Source organism: Gossypium hirsutum, chromosome D08 (genome assembly GCF_007990345.1).
Source record: "Gossypium hirsutum isolate 1008001.06 chromosome D08, Gossypium_hirsutum_v2.1, whole genome shotgun sequence".
NCBI lineage: Eukaryota > Viridiplantae > Streptophyta > Magnoliopsida > Malvales > Malvaceae > Gossypium > Gossypium hirsutum.
This window is the reverse complement of record NC_053444.1, coordinates 59,635,037-59,657,334: the sequence shown is the minus strand read 5'-3', so window position 1 is coordinate 59,657,334 and position 22,298 is coordinate 59,635,037. Positions and strand designations below refer to the sequence as shown.

The window sequence follows — 22,298 nt, the reverse complement described above, 5'->3', positions numbered from 1 at the left end:
TTCGGCTTCCGGTCTTGAATCCTCGGTGACGACTTCCTCGGCCATCCACGACGGTTTCAGGCTCGAAAACAGGTTGTTTCTTTCCTTCTCTTTTCTATTCTATTCGTATGTAAATAAAAAATATGTAATAAATAAAAAAATTGCAAGTATCCACCTTTGCTTCGATTTTTGCTCTTGATATTGCGAAAGTTGCAGTTTATATTTTTGATCTCCAAAATCCGGGCCTTTTACAGTATTATCAATAGCTTTATATAGCTATATGAAAAAGAATAAAAGAAGAAACAATATCTATTTTCTTTTGATTTGATTTGCAAATCTCCGATTTCATTTTCCATATTCTGTTTGTTTCCATTTTCGTGCAGGTATGAAGATTCATGGAGATTCGGCCTTGGCTTGGCTCGGTTGCGGCACTGTTACTTCCTGGAAACCCTAGGGTTTCCTGAATCAGTTTTGGGCCACTATTTGGTTTGGGCCTCAGTTTGTTTTTTAATTGGGCCACATAGGCCGATTGTAAATTGGGCCCTTTAAAGCCCGAGCAAAATCTGTTATTACACTATTAATTAGTCACGAAATATTAATTATACATCATATATTATTAGGTTATAGTTACACGAGAGTTCGTTGATTTTTGTTAGGTAAATACACATTCAAACTTTAGATTAAATTATATATTTTTATTAAATTATATTTAATAATTATTATTTTAAATTATATTTTATAGTATTATATATTATGATTTTAGTAATTCATATAAGAATATATTTAATATTAAGAATTTTATTAAATTATATATTTTTATTAAATTATATTTAATAATAATTATGTTAAATTATATTTTATAGTATTATATATATTACGATTTTAGTAATTTAATATTAAGAATATCTAATATTAAGAATTTTATTAAATTATATTTAATAAAAATTATGTTAAGATATGATTACATTATTTATTATTTATATTAATAATCTTATTTTAAAATTTAATAACAATAACAATAATTATCAACCTAAAAAAATTCTGCTAAGGGTATTCTTGTCATTTTAGTTTTTTTCCTTATGTTATTACATCTCCATTCCATTCAACCAAACACAAGAATACTATTAAGTCTCTATTCCATTACATTCAACCAAACAATTGATTTGCTATTACGACTCTATTCCATTACGCCTCTATTCCATTACGTCTCTATTCCATTACGCCTTTATTCCAATACAGCGAACCAAACGTGCCCTTAGTTTCTTTGAATCGGTTGTCGACTCTTTTAAAAAAAATAATTTAATTTTCTTCAAACTAAATTACAATTAAAAATTAAATGCAACATAATTTAAATTAAGTAAATTAAAATAGTTAAAAACTACACAAAAAATGCACCTAGCTATAACCTTTCAGCATATGCCATCCAACCTGTTTCACCCCAAATGGTTTAGGGACTAAGTTTGTAATTTTTCCTTTTCTCTCGTGAAACCTTGTAAGCCCATCACTTTTTTTTTCATTTCTTCTTTGATCTCTTCTTCTTTCTTTTTTTTTTCATTTCTTCTAACCCTAACCTTCTTTGGCCAACCATCATCACCAAATGGCTTCTTTTTGTCTCTTCTTTCCAAATCTCACTTCAAATTTCCCAATAGGCTTTCAAAATCCCGAGATTAAGACCTCAAAGCTTTGAATAAGGCTTCAACGGATCTCCATCGTCTACTGTCGAATAGTTACCATATTCTGCCCACAGCTCTTCTTTAACCAACCATGGCTCGACTGTTCAAATCATTGAACTGGGGTCCCAAGTTCTCCAACCCGTGAAACCCGAAGCGGATATAGGTTTCTTCTCTTTTTCTTTCCATTTGTTTTTTTAGTTTTTGGCTATTGATTTGCTAGGTTTTTTTTTCATGTTTTGTTTGGGGCTTTTGAGTTGTGGCGTATGATGTTGTGAAGCTTGCAATGAGGGTTTTTGTTTAAAGGGTGAAGGTTAATGATAGGTGACGATGGTCGAGGGCCCGTGAGTGGTGGTTTTGTAGAAGTTGTTAAATAAAGTTGTCATAACAGCTACTAGTATCTAGGGATTAGTTATTAGTAATTAATATTAATCTTTGTATTAAAAATACTAGTTAGTTACTATGTATAGAGTATAAAAGTAAGAATGTTGTACCAGCAAAAGATATATCAATCAATAGATAATGATTCAAATAATTTCTTCCCTTTCTCTTAACATGGTATCAATTGCTATGATTTAGGGTTTTACCCTTGTTTTTTATCTTTTGCTTCCCCTCATTTCTTCTTTCCGATTTTCTTCAATGGCCATCCCTCAATCATCTATTGTCATTGATTTTCATCATCCTTTCTATCTCCATCCCTCCGATACCCCAGGAGTTTTACTTGTCTCTCATCAACTTCTTGGTTTAGAAAATTACAATGTCCGGAGTCGGTCCATGCGCATTGCTCTCCTCGCCAAAAATAAACTTGGCTTTTTTTATGGAACTTGCTTGAATGTTGATCTTCCAACAGCTCTTCACCCACAATGGGAACATTGTAATGCGAGTGTCCTCTCTTGGATATTAAACACCGTCTGCAAAGAACTTTCTGCTGGTATTGTTTTTGCTTCGAGTGCTTCCCTTATTTGGCAAGATCTTCAAGAATGGTATAACAAGATTGATGGTTGCATAAATTTTGTATCTACATCAAACCATTACTTCTTACACTTAAGGTATTTCTCCCATCTCAACTTATTTCACAATGCTCCAACTTCTTTGAGATGAACATGATGTTTTAGTCCCCTTCACACTATGTAACCGTGATAGTGTTCAACACACTTCTGGACACCTTCCTCAACAATGCTTATTTCAGTTTTTAACAGGTTTCAATAACTCTTATTCTACTATATGTAGTCAACTCTTGTTTATTCAACCTCTACCTTGGGTCAATCAAGCTTACTTCATGCTTGTACAGGAAGAATCTCAGCGTCAGCTCTCCTCCACTCTGCCTTCTGCCTCTAAACCTACTGCTATTTATTCCTTAGCTATTCTTACTAGCCCTTCCAAGTGTAGGTTCAATGACAATTGTGATCACTGCCATATCAAGGGCCACAAACGTGAAAAGTATTACATTCTAATTGGTTTCCCCTCTAATTTTAAGTTTATTAGGAAGAAACCTGTTGCTAGTCATGTTATCTCCTCAGAAGATCCACTTGAATCTGTCATTGCTTCTTCTGTCAAGGCTCCTTTTACCCTTATTTTAACCTCAGAACAATATCAACAACTTCTTACCCTTTTACAAAAGGACTCTTCTATTATTGTTACACTCACATAGCAGGTATGCCTTTCGCCTTTGCATCAACTTCACTTGGTTGGATCCTTGACACAAGGTTCACTAGTCACATAACCTCTGATTTTCAATACTTGCATTCTTCTGTTGTTCTTGCTTCTAACAATTCTTATGTTCAATTGCCTAATAGAAAATCAACTCCTGCCACTCACATTGACACTCATATCCGTTCCTCCCATCATATGTTAACCAATGTTTTATATGTACCAGATTTCAATTATAATTTGATTTCCATTTCTCAATTCACAAAAATCTCAATTGTTTTGTCTCTCTTTATCCCTCTTATTGCCTTTTACAAGACCTTTGTAGTGGACGGATTATGGAGATTGGTAAAGAGCATGGTGGCCTATACTTCTTTCAACCTCCTAACATACCTACAAGTACCATTTCACCTCTTGTCACATCCATCATTGTTCCATTGTCTACTATTTCTTCCTTTATAACTTTACAAAATGATCTTCATGTGTGGCATGCTAGACTTGGCCACACCTGTATCCACAATGAAAAAAATAGCTCAATTAATATTTGTTTTACATGATCTCTATGATTTATCTTCTTGATCTATTTTTCCATTGGCTATGTAAAAACCTGAAAGTCAGTGGTGCCGGAAAATACAGTCCCAAGACCTTATTTTAATAAACTGATCCCGTAAATATTTTTACTTAATATTTATGGATTTATTTTATAAGGGAATTTAATTTTGGATAGATGAATACGCTGGATTAGTAATTAATTAAAGTATAAGGACTAAATTATAAAAGTAGTAAAACTTCAATTACTAGGGATTTTTATTAATTAGAATGGGGTTAGGGAATAAAGTGGACATTATACCACTTGGAAATTTAGTGGAAGGGTGGCTTAATGAATATGTATAGAAATTATGTTATAAATTTATAATTTAAATGATAAAAACATATTAAAATATTAATAATAAATAGTTTGATAAAAGTGAAGTTGGATGAAAGAGAAAGAAAATTCTTCTCTTTTCATCCTAATATATTCGAACCATTGAAGGAGAAGAGGAAGACAAATGACCTAGGGTTCTAAGTTTTAAATTCATCAATTGTGCAATTTAGTCCTTTTCTTGTAATTTTTATGATTTTGAGATCATGAGAGTTTAAATTAGCTAGCTCATGTATCAATTTATGAAACTGTTAAAGTTTAGGGAAATTACCATTATTGATTTCTTGAAGTTTTAGGTATTAAATTGATAGATTTTGAACTTAAAAGTGAAAAAAGGACTAAATTGTGAAGTTAATTGATAGTTTTGTAAATTAGAGAATAAAATGCATAAACTATAAAATTTGTTGTAGAAATGAGAAATAGGAGGTTTCTAATTTATTATAGTGAAATTAGATTAAAACTTGGAGTTTTAAATCAAAAGTTATGCTAATTCTGGTTTTAGAGACTAAATTGAATAAAATGTGAAGTTTGCATAAATTTGCAATTGAGTGTTAAATTGATTGTGTATTGATGGTTTTGTGTGTTTATGTTAATCTGCAGCTAACGTTGATCGAGATTCCTCAAAAAAGAAGGGAAAAGATAAAGTCATTGACGAATAGATCAGAGTTTACAATATGTATTTCTATAATTTAAAACCTATTTAATTTCCATGTTTTTATGTTATTTTACAATGTACGTCATTAAAGCAAGTATTCGTGGATAAATTGAATTAATTTGGAGTATGTAAGACTAATGTTGAGATAGAGACCATATTGAATAAAGTAAGAAGTTCTAAGTTAATTGAAATTAGACAATTGATGTGAAATCGAATTGAAGTATATTGTGACATATGATAACTGAATTGTTTATGTATGATTTGAATTAAAAACCATCGTTGTCGGGCAATCCTGGGTGGTAAGTCATTGTTGCTAAGCAATCTAGGGTGGCAAGTTATTGTTGCTAGACAACCCGAGATGACAGAATTAAGCTGAAAACCATCGTTGTCGAGCAACTCAGGGTGCTAAGCCATCATTGCCGGGCAATCCAGGGTGGCAAGTCATCATTTTCGGGCAACCTGGGATGACAAAATTGAATTGGAAACCATCGTTGTAGGTCAATTCGGAATGGTAAACCATCGTTGTCAGACAACCTGGGATGACGAATTAAATTAAGTTAATGATAAACTAAGAGCTATTGACTATGAATGAGCTTATAAGCTCGTGAGGTGGACCGGCTATGTGAAACTAAAATTTTAGACTCGAAATAGACAAGTAATAGTAATGCGAAATTATGCTTGAGTAGATTCAAGTAATGAAATTTTGTCATACGAAATAATATCATATGCTTAAGTTATTTAGAAGGTAATTGAATTGCAAGCATGATCATATACAATTTACATAAATGAAAAAGTGGTAAGCATAGTATAAATGAGTACATGTTTTAGCATGGAAGTAATCATATGTATTATTACATGAAATTCATAGGTGTTTATATAATGGTTTGAAAGGTTGTGAGAAGCAATTATATACATGTGTGCAAACCTATTTATAAGGCATTAGATCTTAATAAACTTACCGTGTATCACTACTAAACATATAGTATTATTTTTCATGTGTAGGTACAAGTAGAGTTTTGATAAGTCAAACGATCATGAAAGCATCCAACTTACAACTCCTGACTCACCAAGTTTGTAATCGTCTTATTTTGTGTTATAAGGGCACGTACCTAGGTTGAGTCATTTAGTACCTAGTTAAGTATATATATGTCTATTTGTAAGTTTAATATGCCAAGTTAGAATGGTATTTTGGTTTGTTGTTTGTGAATATACCTTAAGCATGAATTAAAAGTGTTCTTATAGGTGGCTTGTAGTTTTATCATGTGAATGGTATAAGTTTGATGCATAGACACATGAGTGTGTAGCTTAAGACTTTTGTATTTTGTTTGAGGTAAGGAATTGATATATATATTGATGAATGCCATTGAGGATGTTGATGTTGGTTGTATAGAAAATTGAAGTTTTGAATGTGATATGAATGTGCTTAAGGTTATGTTAAAATTGCTTGGTTGCTGTTCATTTGGTCTAAAATGAGATTGGAATAGGTTTGTATGGTTATGCCTTTGAAATTGCAGGCTTTGAGAATGTGAAATTGCAAAAACAGTTAGTGACGTTGTGACTTCGTTCAAAAGACGTTGCAACGAGGATGTCATGTTGTGACGTCGTATGTTTGTTGCCGGGACGAGCTTGAATTCTAGGTCACGGTGTGACGAGGTACCTTATCTTCTTAACGAGACCAAGACATTGAGTCACGTCGCGACGAGGAATTCCCTCATGTCATGACATCCACTCTGAATTTTGAAACATTTCATTTTAGTCCTTTTTCAATTTTGATTTAGCTTTAGAGTTTCAATAAGCTCATGTAAAGCCCGAGAATGATTGTATTACATGTTGTATGTTTATTTTTATTAGTAAAGTTGCAAAATTTTTAAAATGTGAATTGATCGTAATTGTTCTGGGAGAATTCTTACTTTTCGAGAGTGAGATTGATTTAGACAGATTTAAAACAAAAAAAAATCACTAAACACCGTGTAAATTGTGAAACTAAAATTCTAACCATGGTTCTAAAAAATTTTGATTTTAACATAAATCCTTTGCTATTGCTATTTTTTTAATAGAAATAAGGTGTAACCAAGATGGCAGAGGTCCATCCCAATTGAGATATATAAATTAAAACTGCAATGGACAGACCCAAAGTCGCAGCAGGCTCAAAGCCAGAGAGTAAAACAACAAAGCATGTCTGAAGTGGCGAATAATCAAAACTCATGGTCTCTACACTTTTGCTCTGCAAACTTCATTTTCATTCCTACACACAATCTTTGTCCTTTCCTTACACATTATTTTCCCACTCAAAATAAAGGTTTCTTTTTATTTCTTGAACCTTTTTGGGATTAGAAATATGTTAAACAGAATCTTAAATTAAAAGTTAAATCTTTTTTGTTTAAATTTGATATTTTTTATGTCTCAATTATTTTTTTCAACTTAAGCCTTTAATTTGGTAATTATTCACACATTAAAATTTTAAATTTTTTTTGTCTAATTTGACCCTTGAAAATTCTAAAATTCAAGTCTTAATGTAGAAATAATTACCAAATTCATGCTCTAATGTTGTAAAAATTGTCAAATTTAGGGAGTAATTTAGAAAAAAAAAGAAACGGGAAACAATTGCATAGTCTAAACCTTAATGTGAGAAGAATTATCAAATTTAAAACTTATTCAAACTAAAAAAATTAGACTCCAATATGAAAAAAAATACTAAATTCAAACCTAATAATAATCTAACCTTAAATTAATATACTGAAAAAATTGGGTTTAATGCGGGTTTAAATTAAGTTGTAACCAACACTAGTGCATGGGGAGAAGGGAATTTGGCAACCAAATTGCTCATATAATAACCCAATAAAAACTAGAAGATCCAAAAAATCCTTCACAAGGTAAGCATCCATTTCTACATGTGATAAGTTTATCCACATTTCCAGATTGGCAAAAAAATTTAAATTAAATAAAGACAATGATAAACAAGAAAATGCCAAATCTTTACTTTAATCCAAGGCCCTCCCCCCCCCCCCCTTTTTTATTTGTGTGGGGAAAAATATACATCATCTCTACCCCAAAAACCAAAAAGATAAGTCTTGATAAATACCAAATTTGCACATATAAACTAGCACCACAATATTACAAAGTGCAAAAGTAATCAAAGGGGTTTCACTTTTGAGTTCTAACCAATACCTACGTAAATTTAAACACTAAGGAGATGATGAGGTTAAACCCTTATCAATTAAACTACTATCCACATTGTTGGAGTACCTGCAAATGACTTTGCACTTGACTACATTGCCATAGACATAGAACCCTGGTGTGATCATGATCCGTACCATGCTTGGAACCAATTTCTTGGCTCTTTCTCCATCCATGTCCTCCATGTATACTGAATCAAACCTTACCCCTTTATCCACCCTGAAGATTGGTAAACCAGGATGCACCGAGTTGGCCAAAAGGTGAACCAACCACACACTCTTTGAGGCACCGAAAAAGGCTTGTAGCAATGGTTCAGGCCAAGCTCGGTTCCAACCCAACATAGCCACAATTTCATTCATTTTCCTGTCACAAAACTTGCTGAACTCCTCACTGAAATGCCTTGTTCCCTTATTCAGAACTTCCTCCCATGTTAGACCTTGTAATTCATTGAATGATTTGTAATTAGCTTCACAACGATCAATGGGGTTCAATATTTGGTTCACCGCGTTCTTTTGAAACCCGGTTGATTCAAAATCTTCAAAGAAAGCTTTGTTCAACAAAGCTTCGAGGTAAAGGAGAAGGCTTTTGGGGTTTTTCGAGTGAGAAATCTTCATATCATAAGGCTGTAAAAGCACAGATATTCTCTCATAAACTTTGCTACCCATGTGCCTTAATTGCATGGTGAGTGATCTACTTAAAAGCCTGATTGAAGACCTGGATTCAGATACAGAAGCCAAGAGTTGTTGAACCACTTTCTCATTAGCTCCAATGACCCCATCTTGTTTCTTCACTTGATGAATATTATGAGTTTGACCCATTCTATAAGGAGAGTTGCTGTTACATTCATCTAGACCAGACTTCAAATCGTGGCAATATACTTCAAGCTTGTTAAGCTTCTTCTCAAGTTCAGCCATGGAATATTTTAACCTCGAAGCTTCCATTAATGCTTCATCTCTCTTCCTCGTAGCTTGAATAAGCTTGTGTGAGAGTTCAGCAGCAGCAATTTTCCATTGTTCTTCTCTGTCTGTAGACATATCAGTTGATTTAGGACTCTTCCTTGTTAAAGAATGGAAAATGGACTTGAAAATCCCATTAGGACTTGGCATGGAAAAGGAATGCTTGTTAACTCCATTGTTGTTGTCCAAAGGAACCACGGAGATCTTCTCCCTAGAATTTGGCCTACACTTGTTGCAAGAAACCGAGCCATCTCCATCACCACCACCAGATTCCGAACGTTTCCTAGCGTTGGGTTTTCTAGTGGTTTTGTCATGGAGGGGTGTTGGGAGGTGCTTCGGCGTCAGCCCTTTATCCGTCGTCACACTTGGTGTACCTTCTTCTTGTTCTTCCCTTTCACATTCTTGAGTCTGTACAACAACGACAACAACAACAAAGAGAAAGCCAAAGAATGAAACTTACAGGAAGAATAAATAAATAAATAAAAAGTACCCACTTATAAATTCTCGGGAAACAAACAGTAAAGGAACTTACAGGAGTGAAAAGAGGGGATTGGTAAGGTGGAGGAGGAGTAGGAGGAAGGGACTTGGAAGAACAAGGAGAAGCTGAAGGAACCGTGTTTTTCATTTTCTTCTTTGTTATCTCATAGTTGGGTCGGTTTTTTTGTTTGGTTTTTACTGATATATATATACGAGTAAGAGAAAAAGAAATCCAAAGACGTGGGGTTATATGATTTTGAGGTTGGTAATAATTTATTTTTTATCTTAAATTAAGAAAAAAAGAAAGAAAGAACAATGAGTTTTAATTTAATATAATTGAATAGATTTGGGGGGTGATTTATCGTTTTCTTGGCAGTGTGGGAAGAGGGGTTGATTTGTCGTCGTGTTGTAATCATGGTTGTGAATCAGAGGTGTAATGTTACCATGCGCGGTCAAACGATATGGACAGTACATTGTTTGTGTTAGGTTTTTGTGCCCTTTGGTCCTTGAGCCACGTCATGACCACTTTCATTGTGAACGGGAAAAGTGTTAGATTACTATATATATTCAAATCATGAAAATAACATCCCCAATTTTAAGAAACTGCCTCTACTACAATTAAGTTTATAGCTCACTAAATTTAAAGGTGTTAGATAAAAGGCTCATCAATTTAAACCATCTTTTCTAAAGATGAGAGGACTCTCCCGGGCAATTTATCAATATAAGCACTTTCTTTTGAAAAATTATTGAAATGGATCCATTATTTAATTATTTATTGGAATGGTCTATTTTTTGGCAAATCGCGTCCAAGTCAGCGCACTGACGTGGCCGCGATTTGTCCCGCGCATGAACAATGCTGCAACGGTCAAAAATTTGACGTTGCCCCTCCAACGGTAAAAAAAAACTATAAATACCTCCACCCCTTTTTTATTTTCACAAACTAATCTTCTCTCAAATTTCCTCTCAATTTCCTCTCAACTTGCTCTCAAATTCCTACAAAATTTCTCTCAAATCCATATTTAATTTCAATTTGCTCTCAAGTTATTCTTAAATTTCTCTTAAATCTCTATTTTTAAATAATTTAAAAAAAATATTTTTTTTAAAATTTTTTTATACCGTAAAATTTTGTACGATTTCAGCAATGGCCGGAGAATTGACTCGTCTTGATAATCATCACATATCGGTGGAATAAGTGAAAATGGTAAGTGTTAAATATAATTTTTAAATATTATTTAAGAATTTTTATTTATGCATTTTTAGATAATTATTAATTTATTATTTGTTATAAAAGTCTGTAGATCAGGTATTGGAATGCAATATCCGGAATATGGATGCTCCTCCATCACCGTTGGTAGAGAACTACCTGCGGGAAGCGGGTTTTTGGCACGTGGCGACGGTAGGCCGGGGATGCAAGGTGGACCCGAAACTAATTAGTGCATTGATCGAGAGGTGGAGACCCGAGACGCACACATTCCATCTTCCATGTGGAGAGTGCACTATCACTTTAGAAGATGTCAGTCTGCAATTGGGATTGCCGGTGGATGGGTACCCAGTCACCGGGTCTGCCCAATCTAGCGATTGGGGGGCGGTGTGCTACGAGCTTTTAGGCGCTATTCCGAAGAAAATGAAGGGAGGTAAGATCGAGATAGGCTGGTTACGTGACACATTCCCTGATCCGGATGAAGATTCAATCTAAATTGAAAGAATCCGATATGCTCAGGCATACATTCTTCAACTAATTGGAGGTTATCTGATGCCCGACACGTCATGGAGCCTCGTACATCTAAGATGGCTGCTGAAACTCGTTGATTTTAGAGCAACCGGTGAATTGAGTAAGGGGTCTGCCGTCTTGGCAACGTTATATCAGGAGATGTGCGGGGCGACGCGATCGAGGAGAGCAAAAATCGGAGGTTGTCTGTCACTACTGCAATCATGGGCACGGTTTCGCTTTCTATTTCTACGTCCTCAAGTGGACCACCCATATACATTCCCACTCATAACGAGGTAAATTTTATATTAGATTTTACAATTATTATGTAGATTTTAAAAAATAAAATTATGTTAAAAATTTATTTAATTAGGTGAAACCATCCGGCAAGTCATGCTCGATTACCTACCTCTCTTGAAGATATACGACTTCTATTGGACCAACGGTCGGAAGCACAAGTAAGTATTAAATAAAATAGATATTTCCATACATTCGCTAGTCGATTGATATTTAGTATTTAGTATTTAGTATTATGTATATAACTAATATTTCTATCATGTTCATATAGTTTCAATGGACACCATACGAGGATCTAGCAATTTGGGCAGTAATTCCAGAACAATTCTTACAAAATCCACAAGCTTGGCACGTGAAAGTCGTGTTGATCAACTACGCAACCGTGGAGCCGCACCAGTCAGACAGAGTGCTACGACAGTTAGGATGTAGACAACCGATTCCCGTGAATGCTGAGGTGTTTGACGATTAACACAAAGTCGACCTTCGGTAATTGAATACGGATTGGCCGAGATACTGGTCCGAGTACATGGAAATGTGGGAAGATCGGTATGAATATATACCTACTCGGGAACCAATCATCGTTCCGGAGTTAGCGTGCGTTCTAGAATACATGCCATGATTTAGGATCCATGGCAAGCCGTATTTACTGACGCCAGAGGAGAGGCAACGGCAAATACGTGTCGAAAGGGAAAGGTGCGGGCCTCTAAATCCAAGACGACAAGACGACGAAGGCAGCCCCTCAACGAGGCCTAGACATTCACCCGGCTCATCATCAGCGACCATGCAATCACCAGGCCCAACGAGAGCATCGACACAGTCACCCGACGCAGCAGTTCAGCCGATGATACCCAGGCAACCGCCTTTTCAGATGATGCTAGGTGCGTTTCCTAGCCCTTATATGTATTGTAATAAGCCCAATTTACCCGGGCTTGTACAAACCAAAGTCCCAATCCAATAGCCCAAATATTAACCCTAATTACAAGCCCAAAACATTAACAGCCCAACAAGCCCAAAACTTAACAAATTTTCAGCCACATCAAAAATCAAAAACCCTAATAGCCGCCGCAGCAATTTCACCTTTGCACGCCGCCGTGAATTTCGCCACACGACCCTCCGTGCACGTGCGCCTCTTCCACGACTCCCGTACCTGCGAGAAAAGCGGAACCAACACCAGAGTAGAGGCAACAATAACAGAAATAATGATTTTCTTTGTATTTTTGCGGGATTTTGATTTGTTGATTTTTTTCTTTGTTTTCGATTATAAAAACCGATGGGAAATCTGTAAAAGGGGGGGTTCAATGTAAAAGAGACGAATAACAGAAAAATTGAGAATAGAGAAAAAGTGAAAAACTCTTTTTTAAAGGTGATTGCGATTTTTTTCCTCTCATTTTTATGCTTATTTTCTGATTTTTACAAAAAATAGTAGTATAGGAAAAGGGATTCTTACCTGCGGTTTCGCCGTGACGTCCTAGGCTTGCTTCGTTGGGAATCAGAGTTGGAGGCCGGGATTTGAATCGGCCACTGGCCGAGAACGGCGGCGGCATGGAGGGCTGGGGAGTTGAAAACCTAGCAGAGGTTTCCCCCCTTTTGTTGCAAATTTTTTAGAATGAAATTAAATAGTTTTTTAGGAATTTTTTTTGGTTTTAATAATAAAGGCCAAACGGCGCCGTTTTGAAAGGGCCAGACCCGCGCGGTGACCCAACCCGGAGGGAAGGATCCGCGCGTTCTGGCCTGAATGGGGAAATTGTGCGTTTAGTCCTTTTTTTGCGTTTCGTTTCAATTAAACCCTTTTATTTCTTTTTTAAATTTGGGCCGCATATTTTAATTTTGTTTCAATTCGGTCTCATGCTGCGCAGCGTTTAGGAAGGCGGGAATAATTTCCCTTTTGGTCCTCCGTTATTGCTAGCGCATTCAAATCGGTCTCTTTTGTCTATTTTCAAATCTACCCTATTTTTTTCATCTTTAATTCAATCTAGTCCATTTTTTTACTGTTTTACTATTTAATTTTCTTTTAATGTTATTATTTCTATTATATTATACCATTAGTATTATTATCATTACTACTGTATATACATGCGCATAGGTTTTTTTATATAATGCACATATGTTTTTTAGTATACGTTTATATATATTTTTTATTCATATGTTTTATTTTCAATTTTATTCCCTAATTTCTATATATATATATGTACTCTTATATTTTAGTTTCAAATTTTCTTTTTTGTAAATATGTATACTTATACCTTTTTGTATTATCCTTCAAAAATCTTTTTATTTCTTTTTGTTTTATCTTTTATCTTTTTAACTTTTGTATACCTTATATTTTATATGTATATATATACTTACGCATTTTTATTAAATTTTTTAAATATATACACAAATACATATTTTTATATTTTTATCTTATTTTCACGATTTTCAAACACATATATACATGCATTTTTTATTAGTATTTTTGTTTGATATATTCCATTCCTTCTTTTTATATGTATACTTGTATATGTGTATTAAATATATGCATACACAGATTCTCAAATTTACTTGTATATTGTGCCTGTATATATATATTTTGTAAATACATGTGCATATATATTTAAATTAAAGTATTTGTTTCATGTTATACATTAATTTTTTAGCATACCTTTTAGAAAATATGTATTTTGGTTTTGTCAAAACATTAAAATCATCATATTTTATAAATTTTCAAAATACTTGGTGTACATAATTCTCGAGAAAGACCGTGTCCTAACTTACTGGAATGCGATTATTCTTCGATGAATTTAGAACGCTAAGTATTCATTTTGCATTAAATTCGCAAATTTTAAATAAAAACTTATTCTTGGAGTTCAAAAATGTTGGGTCCTAACTTACTGGTCCTGATATTTTGACTTCTCGAAATAAGAATTTTCAAAAGCAAAAGGCAATATTCGGGTATTTTTGAAGATTTAAAAATATTGTGCCCTAACTTACTGGGTGTGGTGTTTTATTTATTTGAAATAAGAATGTCCTATTATTTTGATTCATTCATGAAATAAAAAGTCTCATTTTAAAATCTTTTCAAATTTTCGACATCAAGGCATTAAAGAATCAATTTGGTACCAATTTTGGGCGTTGTGAGGGTGTTAATCCTTCCTCGTGCGTAACTGACTCCCGGACTCATTTTCTCAAATTTCGTAGACCAAAATCATTTTAAGGTGAGCCGATCACACCTTAATAAAGGATCGGTGGCGACTCCAGTTTTTGTTTTTTTAAGTCGACAACTAAAATTTTGTTTTAAAAAAAAACGGTTTCGACATGTATCATAACCTTTATATGTATCCTTTTCCGAGTCCTATGGCAGGTTGGAGCCAAATGCCCGGCTCAGCTCCATTTCCTGTTATGCCGAGTGGACCGTCGATGTATAGGCTAGTGGCGCACGAGGGATTGCAAGAGGGGCCATCGGGGAGATCTTCTTTTTACCAATCCCCACCAACGTATGAGTTTCAAACACCGTCGTCGTTCATGATGCAAACACCTCCACATACACTATTCTTTGAAGGTGGATCATCGTCCCAAGTTTGACAACCATCCGCCGTACCGAAAGAACCAGAATCCCCGTCGGAGGAACAACAACTGCCTCCGGAAGCTAGAGAAAGGAGGAATCCAGCGCGTAACCGTCGACGGCCGCCATGTGGCACTGAATCCCCCGGGCATAGACATTGATTGCCGTATTTAAATTTATTTCTACAAATATTTTAAATATTTTAATATTATTTTATGTAATAAAATAGAATTTTTTTTTGAGTTATTATGATATTATTTGATGTAATAAAATAGAAGATTATTTGATGTAATAAAATAGAAGTTTATTTGATGTAATAAAATAGAAATTTTTTTGAGTTATTTTGATAATATTTTATGTAATAAAATAGAAGTTTATTTGATGTAATAAAATAGAAGTTTAATTGATGTAATAAAATAGAAATTTTTTTGAGTTATTTTGATATTATTTGATGTAATAAAATAGAAGTTTATTTGATGTAATAACATGAGCTTAATTAATTTGTACAAATAATTGAAAAAATATAATTTATTTACAATTACATTCAACTATTCCGATTAGGGCATGATCGGCTTGTATGGCCTGGATTCCTACACCATCCACACAACTTCTGTTGACTGGCTGTTTCTCGGATATCCATATTGTTACGTATTCTAGTCGAGCAAGGTCAACCCTTTGGTTTACGACGCAATTCTCTATCCGGTAACAGCTTAAAAGGAGCAAGAGATACGGACGGTCACTTACGTTCATCTGGGACTGGTGGGAAAACGTGTCTCCAGACGTTGTACATGTTTTCTAATTTGTACACTTCGTCCACATAGCTCATTGGATCCAGACGGAGATTCTGACAAGCTGCAATAACATGAGCGCATGGATAACGAAGTGCATCAAACATCCCACAGTCACAAGTCCTATTTCGCAAGTGTACACGATATTGCCCGCCAACAACACCTTGGTGCGGTCTGTCAAACTCTGTCACGCGAAACCATAAATTGTCTCGATCGTAACACACTGTGTGCATGGTGTTTGCCCTCGCCTTGGCCTTGCTAATTTCTTGAACTACCTTACTGTACCATACATGGCCTCCCTGCATTTGGCCTGCATAACTTGCTGCTCGCTTTGGAAATAGCGCCGCCAAACAAAAATATGTCTCTCGCACAACCGATGTTATCGGTAGATGGCGTGTTCCTTTAAGAATAGAATTTATGCATTTAGCCAGGTTCAACGTCATATGGCCATATCGTAGGCCACCGTCGTATGCTTGTGCCCACTGTTCGAAACGTATGTTACAAAGGTAGTCCGCCCCTTCTCCGTTAATTGAACGTAAAATTGCCAACATCTCATGAAAACGATCTTTATTTATTTCATACCCTGCCAATATAAGATCATAGCGAATAATTTATACCACTTCTGCCAATAAAACTAATTCAAATTGACAAACGAAATAACACAGATATAGACTAAATACCCATGTTGGTCACTTGTCATCTTTCGCTCTTTGATGGATATTGCCTGTAGTAGTTCGAAGCAACGTGTCTTAGGCAATATCTATGGTGTGTGCGCTGCCATAAGCTTTCTTGACGATCAAATGCAGCTAATATACTGGCGCCCCGATCTGAAATAACACAGATATCAGGTTGGGGGCACACATGCCTCCTTAACCTAGAGAGAAAGAAATCCCAGTCATTAGACGACTCCCCCGGTGTTATTGCAAATACAATTGGAAGAATTCTCCCACCGCCATCCTGTGCCACTGCAAGCAATAACCGATGAGTATATCTACCGAACATAAATGTACCGTCAATTTGTACCAACGGCTTGCAGTATGGAAATACGTCTCGGCATTGCTTAAAGGTCCAAAACAGGCATTTGAACACTTGGCATCCGCGTAGCAATCAATCGTTGTAGTACGCATGTTCCGTTTCAAGGTCTGTGATGGCACTTGGGACGTATCTCTCTAGCACTTGACACCACTGCCATATTTCATTATATGAGGCATCCCACCCACTATGCATCTTCTCCAATGCCTTTTTCTTAGCTATCCAAGCCTTGCGGTAAGAGGGCGTGTACCCTATTTGGCTACGAATATTGGCAATTAACACCGGCACTGAAGTCCTGGGATCTACTTTAACCGTGGGCAGTATCAAGCTAGCTAACATAGCTGAATCCATCTTGGGATGATCTTGTGAAACACCTATAAACCGAGTACATTAAGTAATGCAACATTGCATAATAAAAGTATTATTCAGAAACCGTCAATACTGTACCTGCAGCACATGTATGTGGACCTTTGTACTTTTTAATCTCCTACAACCCTGTCATTTTCCTTAACGAGGCGTAGATTTTCTATGAACGTGTGCCGTCTTGGACCGCACACTTCGCCTCAAACTTATCAGATTTGGATTTAACAACGTGGTAGTTAACGCTGTTTTTGATGCTATGTTGTTTCAAAGCACCAATAAAACTATTCTTGTTGGTAAACTGATTACCAACTTCAAATTCACCGGAATCTACCCCCGAATGTAACACCCCTAACCCATATCCGTCGCTGAATTAGGATTAAGGAGTGATACTAAATATCGAAATCTTACACTTAACAGAATGAACCAAATATCAAGCTGTATATAAATATGCGTCTTGAATATATAAAAATATATATATTTAAAATCCTAATTTATTTCACCTAATTATCAAAAAACAATTTATTCGCCAAAAATATAAGTCATTAACAATCCACACCAAATATCAGTCATGCTTTACTAATTAAAAATTTTATATCATTCAAATACTTAAAACATTTTAAAATTAACATTTATCAATACATATCATATGCCGAGCCAATATTAAAACTACTATTTGCATACATTTATTTCATTAATAAATGATTAACTATGTAACATACTACAGACATAAAGAACCAACCCTGTTTTGGACAGCAATTATTCATCAAATTGGACAGCAATAATATGCTCTAAATGGACAGCATTATACATCGAATTAGACAGCTTAAATATACTCAAAATTGGACAGCATTATACATTAAATTTATAACACAAAAATGTACCTATTTTCTCACTACCATTTTGTGCGCATATGACCATGACAACTTGAACCATATTATACATTATTAACCTCTAATTTTATACCTAATTTACATACTTAATATGCATACACTAAATCAAACCTGCACCACACAATCGGTTATCACATCTTTAAAAAAAAATTATTGAACTTATATCTAAGTCAAGTATATACATTATCTAAATCTAATTAATCATGCACATGATACATAAGCATATACCCCAAATTGTTCATTAAACTATATGTATCAAAGTCAAATTCAAACAAAAAGAGATAAGCCATTTTCGCATGGCTTTTAATTACACAAACACATTGGTTTCAAAATCAACATTTTTTTAACTATGCTATACATGCCATATATTTGAAAACAATTTAGCAAAATACCAAAAGGAGACATCAATAGTGTGATGAGCTTAGCTGACGATACCCGAACACGTAGCGATCACCAAAATCTATACATCAAACAATAATCCAACACATGGTAAGCTAATTTAGCTTAGTAAGTTACAAGCAAATAAACTCTACAATTTAACTTGACATTTAGAATAATATTTAACCAATTCATACTTCTAAATCATCTTACCTTTAGCTTACCATAGCATAATATAATTATTCACTTTATACTATGATTTAACAAAAATCAATATAATAACACAACTATAAGCATTTCTTCAAATTTAAGTACAAGGTCAAGTACATTATACATTTTATTATCATAAAATATAAAGAATCATCTTAAATAAATATGATTCCAATTATAATCACCACCTAGGTTTAATACTTACAAAACTTAATCTTGAATACCACCAAAATAATTATTACTCACTTTATTACTCATGATTTCTCGATAAGTCGAATATTCGATATTAATAATCTTTCGAAAATATTTAATAAGTACGCACACTTAGTGCTTAATAATCAAACTCGCACACTTAGTGCTTTACCCTTATACTCACACACTTAGTGCATTTCAATTAAACTCGCACACTTAGTGCTAATCTCATTATCGTATATTTTTATACTCGCACACTTAGTGTTGGAAGTCAACAACTCAATACGTCATAATTCAAAAATTTTATCACTATATATATATCAATTCAATTCAGCATAATTACGTAGATGTTAAGATAATTTAAAACGACACAACTATGTATGCTTTTAATAACTTACCTCGGATATTGTCGACTAATAGATCGACTACTCAACTACCTTTGATTTCCCCCAATCTAAATCCGATTTCTTGGTTTCTTGATCTAAACATATTCAAATAAATCTCATTTAAAGATATTTTCATTCAATTTAGTATAAGAACACATAAATGGGAAAATTACATTTTTACCCCTAATATTTCACATTTTCACAATTTAGTCCTTTTTGCTCAAAACACAAAATACACAAAATTTGACTACACTCCTTAAGGGTCGAATATTCCTAGTGTCCATACAAACCCACACATTTCATTTATTTCATATTTTAGTCCCTCAAAAATTTTATTTTTACAACTTAACCCTAATTACTCAAATTCATCAAAAATTCAAAAACAAAGCATGTTAATCTTTCACATATCTTTCATATTTCATCATCAACTATCACAAAGCTCAAGCATTCATCAATGGCATTTCTCAAATCATCAACAATTCACAAAATTAAGACATGGGTTTTGAAGTATTCAAAGCAACGATCTCAAAAACGTAAAAATTATCAAAAACCGAACAAAAACTAACCTTGAATTAAGCTTCAAAATGGCCGAATATTTCAAGCTCTCAAACCTTGTTTTTCTTTTCTATTTTCGGTGATACAAACAATGAAGAAAAAGCTTATTTCTTTTATGTTTTAATGACATAATAACATAATATTATACTATTATTATTATAACTTTTTTATTTAATATATAAAAACTATATATTAACTAAATTGCCGTCCACTATCCTTTAAAATAGGCTAATTGCCCTTTAAGAACCTCATATTTAAAAGCCACTATCAAATAAACACTTTACACCTTAATAAGCAAACTTCACATTTTATGCAATTTGATACTTTTGTCAAATTAAACACATAAACAACAAAATTAATTCACGAAACTTTCATACATTTAAATTCACACATCATAAACACACAAAATAATATTAAAATATTTTTCAGACTCGGATTTGTGGTCCCGAAACCACTATTCCAATTAGGGTCAAAATTGGGCTGTTACACTGAACTTGTACGATCACGCAACCGGTGTGGTATATCTGGAAACTCTAACGCATCATCTGCAGACAGATCGACATTATGCATGTGGGCTGGAGGTGAGTATGCTCTGAATCGTGGATTTTCTTCTTCATCTGAACTCCTTTCAGCATCTTCAAGTTCTGTTGGAATAGGCTCCGGTTCAGAAAATAAACCAACTTCTGCACCATCCCGCCCAGGCTCTTGAGGTGGATCCACATCGGAGTCATCTTCTAACCCACAATCATCTGCAGCTTACGAGGTCCCCTCACCGGTTGACGTCGTAGGGAATACATCATCCATTCTTCTAGGCATTTGATAACGTCCCCAATTGGATGTAGATTACCACCCACCAGAACTTGATGCCGTTCCCAGTACATATTTCTAGCATTAAACATCGAGCCACTGACGTACATGTCCCATCCATTGACAGAGTGTCTTGCAGGGGATGTGCATTTGACACCGCTACCAAACATGGGCTGTTCCATATTTTGTAACTCGCTAACCGAGTGTCGGCCAGGGGTCGTGTATACATCTCGAACACTGGTCGCAAATACATCATTTGATGATGTAAATTGTACATATAACTCAATATAAGGTGCTCCACTAGCAAGATGAGTCCGCACCATTGCCTCCAAGCTACGAGTACCTTTTATGTCGAACGAGTCATATGTCACCGGATCAACAGAAGAACAGAATCAGTACGTAATAGACAGAACTTTCATTGGCGTCGTTCCAAAAATTTTACGCCTAATTCTTTTACGAAGTTCTGTCAAATCTATGTTCTGGTTAAAAACCAGTCGCACCGTATTCTCCGAAAAAAAATAACACCATTCTCGGTGTGGCAAATCTCACCATCGTAGTAAATAACAGCGCTAATACGTTCACTCATATTTGAAACTCTAACCTTCTTAGCCTCTCTAAATTGTTTCTGCTGTGACTTATGCATTCTGAGAACATTTTCTGCCTAATTTATAGCCTCAGCCCAAACATGCTATTGTAGCAAAAGCGAGTCCACGAGGGCGCGATTTCACAAATTCTTCTCAAATAGCATCTTGCTAGAAGCGATTTTCTACTATTTGCTCAGAAACGTCAAGAAAAAATTATTTCTTCCATGACCAACAGTTTCACAAATTCTTCTCAAATAGCATCTAGCTAGAAGCGATTTTATACTATTTCCTCAGAAACGTCAAAAAAAAATTATTTCTTCCATGACCTACTGTAGCAAAAGCGTGTCCACGAGGACGCGATTTCACAAATTCTTCTCAAATAGCATCCAACTAGAAGAGATTTTATACTATTTGATCAGAAATGTCAACTCGAAATTATTTCTTCCAAGACCTAAAAACCCTAAAAAGCCTAAACCCTAAACCCTAAAAGCAAAAAAAACCTAACATGGGAAAAACGGCAAAATCTCGTCCCCCAGAACGCGCTACGTGGCATGAAGTCGCGTCCACGTCAGCAAAGCGCGCTGACGTGGCCGCGACTTGCTGGCGCTTCTCCTGACATTGCGCTAACGTGGACGCGATTTGACGGAAAATGGACCATTCCGATAAATAATTAAATAATGGGCTCATTTCGATAATATTTAAAAAAAAGGCTTTTTTATGTAAATTACCCGACTCTCCCAATGTTAGATATTCTATCACTTTCACTATCATTTATTTAGGGACAAAAAGGTTAAAATGTGACATTTATTTATCAAAACCCACATTTTGATGAAAACAAGGAAGTGCATTGTTATAATTAAACCTAATCTCATCATTATTGCATTATCTCTATCTTCACGTGTACAAATGGTATTGCATCCCCTTTTTTAAATTATTTTAAATAATATTTTGATTTTTTTAAGAGATGCAACAAAATTCAAATCATATCATATTATACTCGATCAAAATTTAAAGTATAATTGGATCGGATATCTAAACGAGATAAAAGCCCTCATAATGCTATTTTCTCTACCTACAATTGCAA

At 34.6% G+C, this 22,298-nt stretch overlaps 1 protein-coding gene across 1 annotated transcript; it reads right to left on the bottom strand.

The window, feature by feature from the left end:
* Positions 1–7,944: 7,944 nt before the first annotated feature.
* Positions 7,945–9,699, bottom strand: LOC107931300 (IRK-interacting protein). Its single transcript, XM_016863157.2, has 2 exons — positions 9,539–9,699; positions 7,945–9,414 (listed from the first exon to the last, which is right to left on the bottom strand). The coding sequence occupies exons 1-2, from the start codon at positions 9,629–9,631 to the stop codon at positions 8,059–8,061; spliced, it is 1,449 nt and encodes a 482-aa protein (XP_016718646.1). The 5' UTR covers positions 9,632–9,699; the 3' UTR covers positions 7,945–8,058.
* Positions 9,700–22,298: the final 12,599 nt, after the last annotated feature.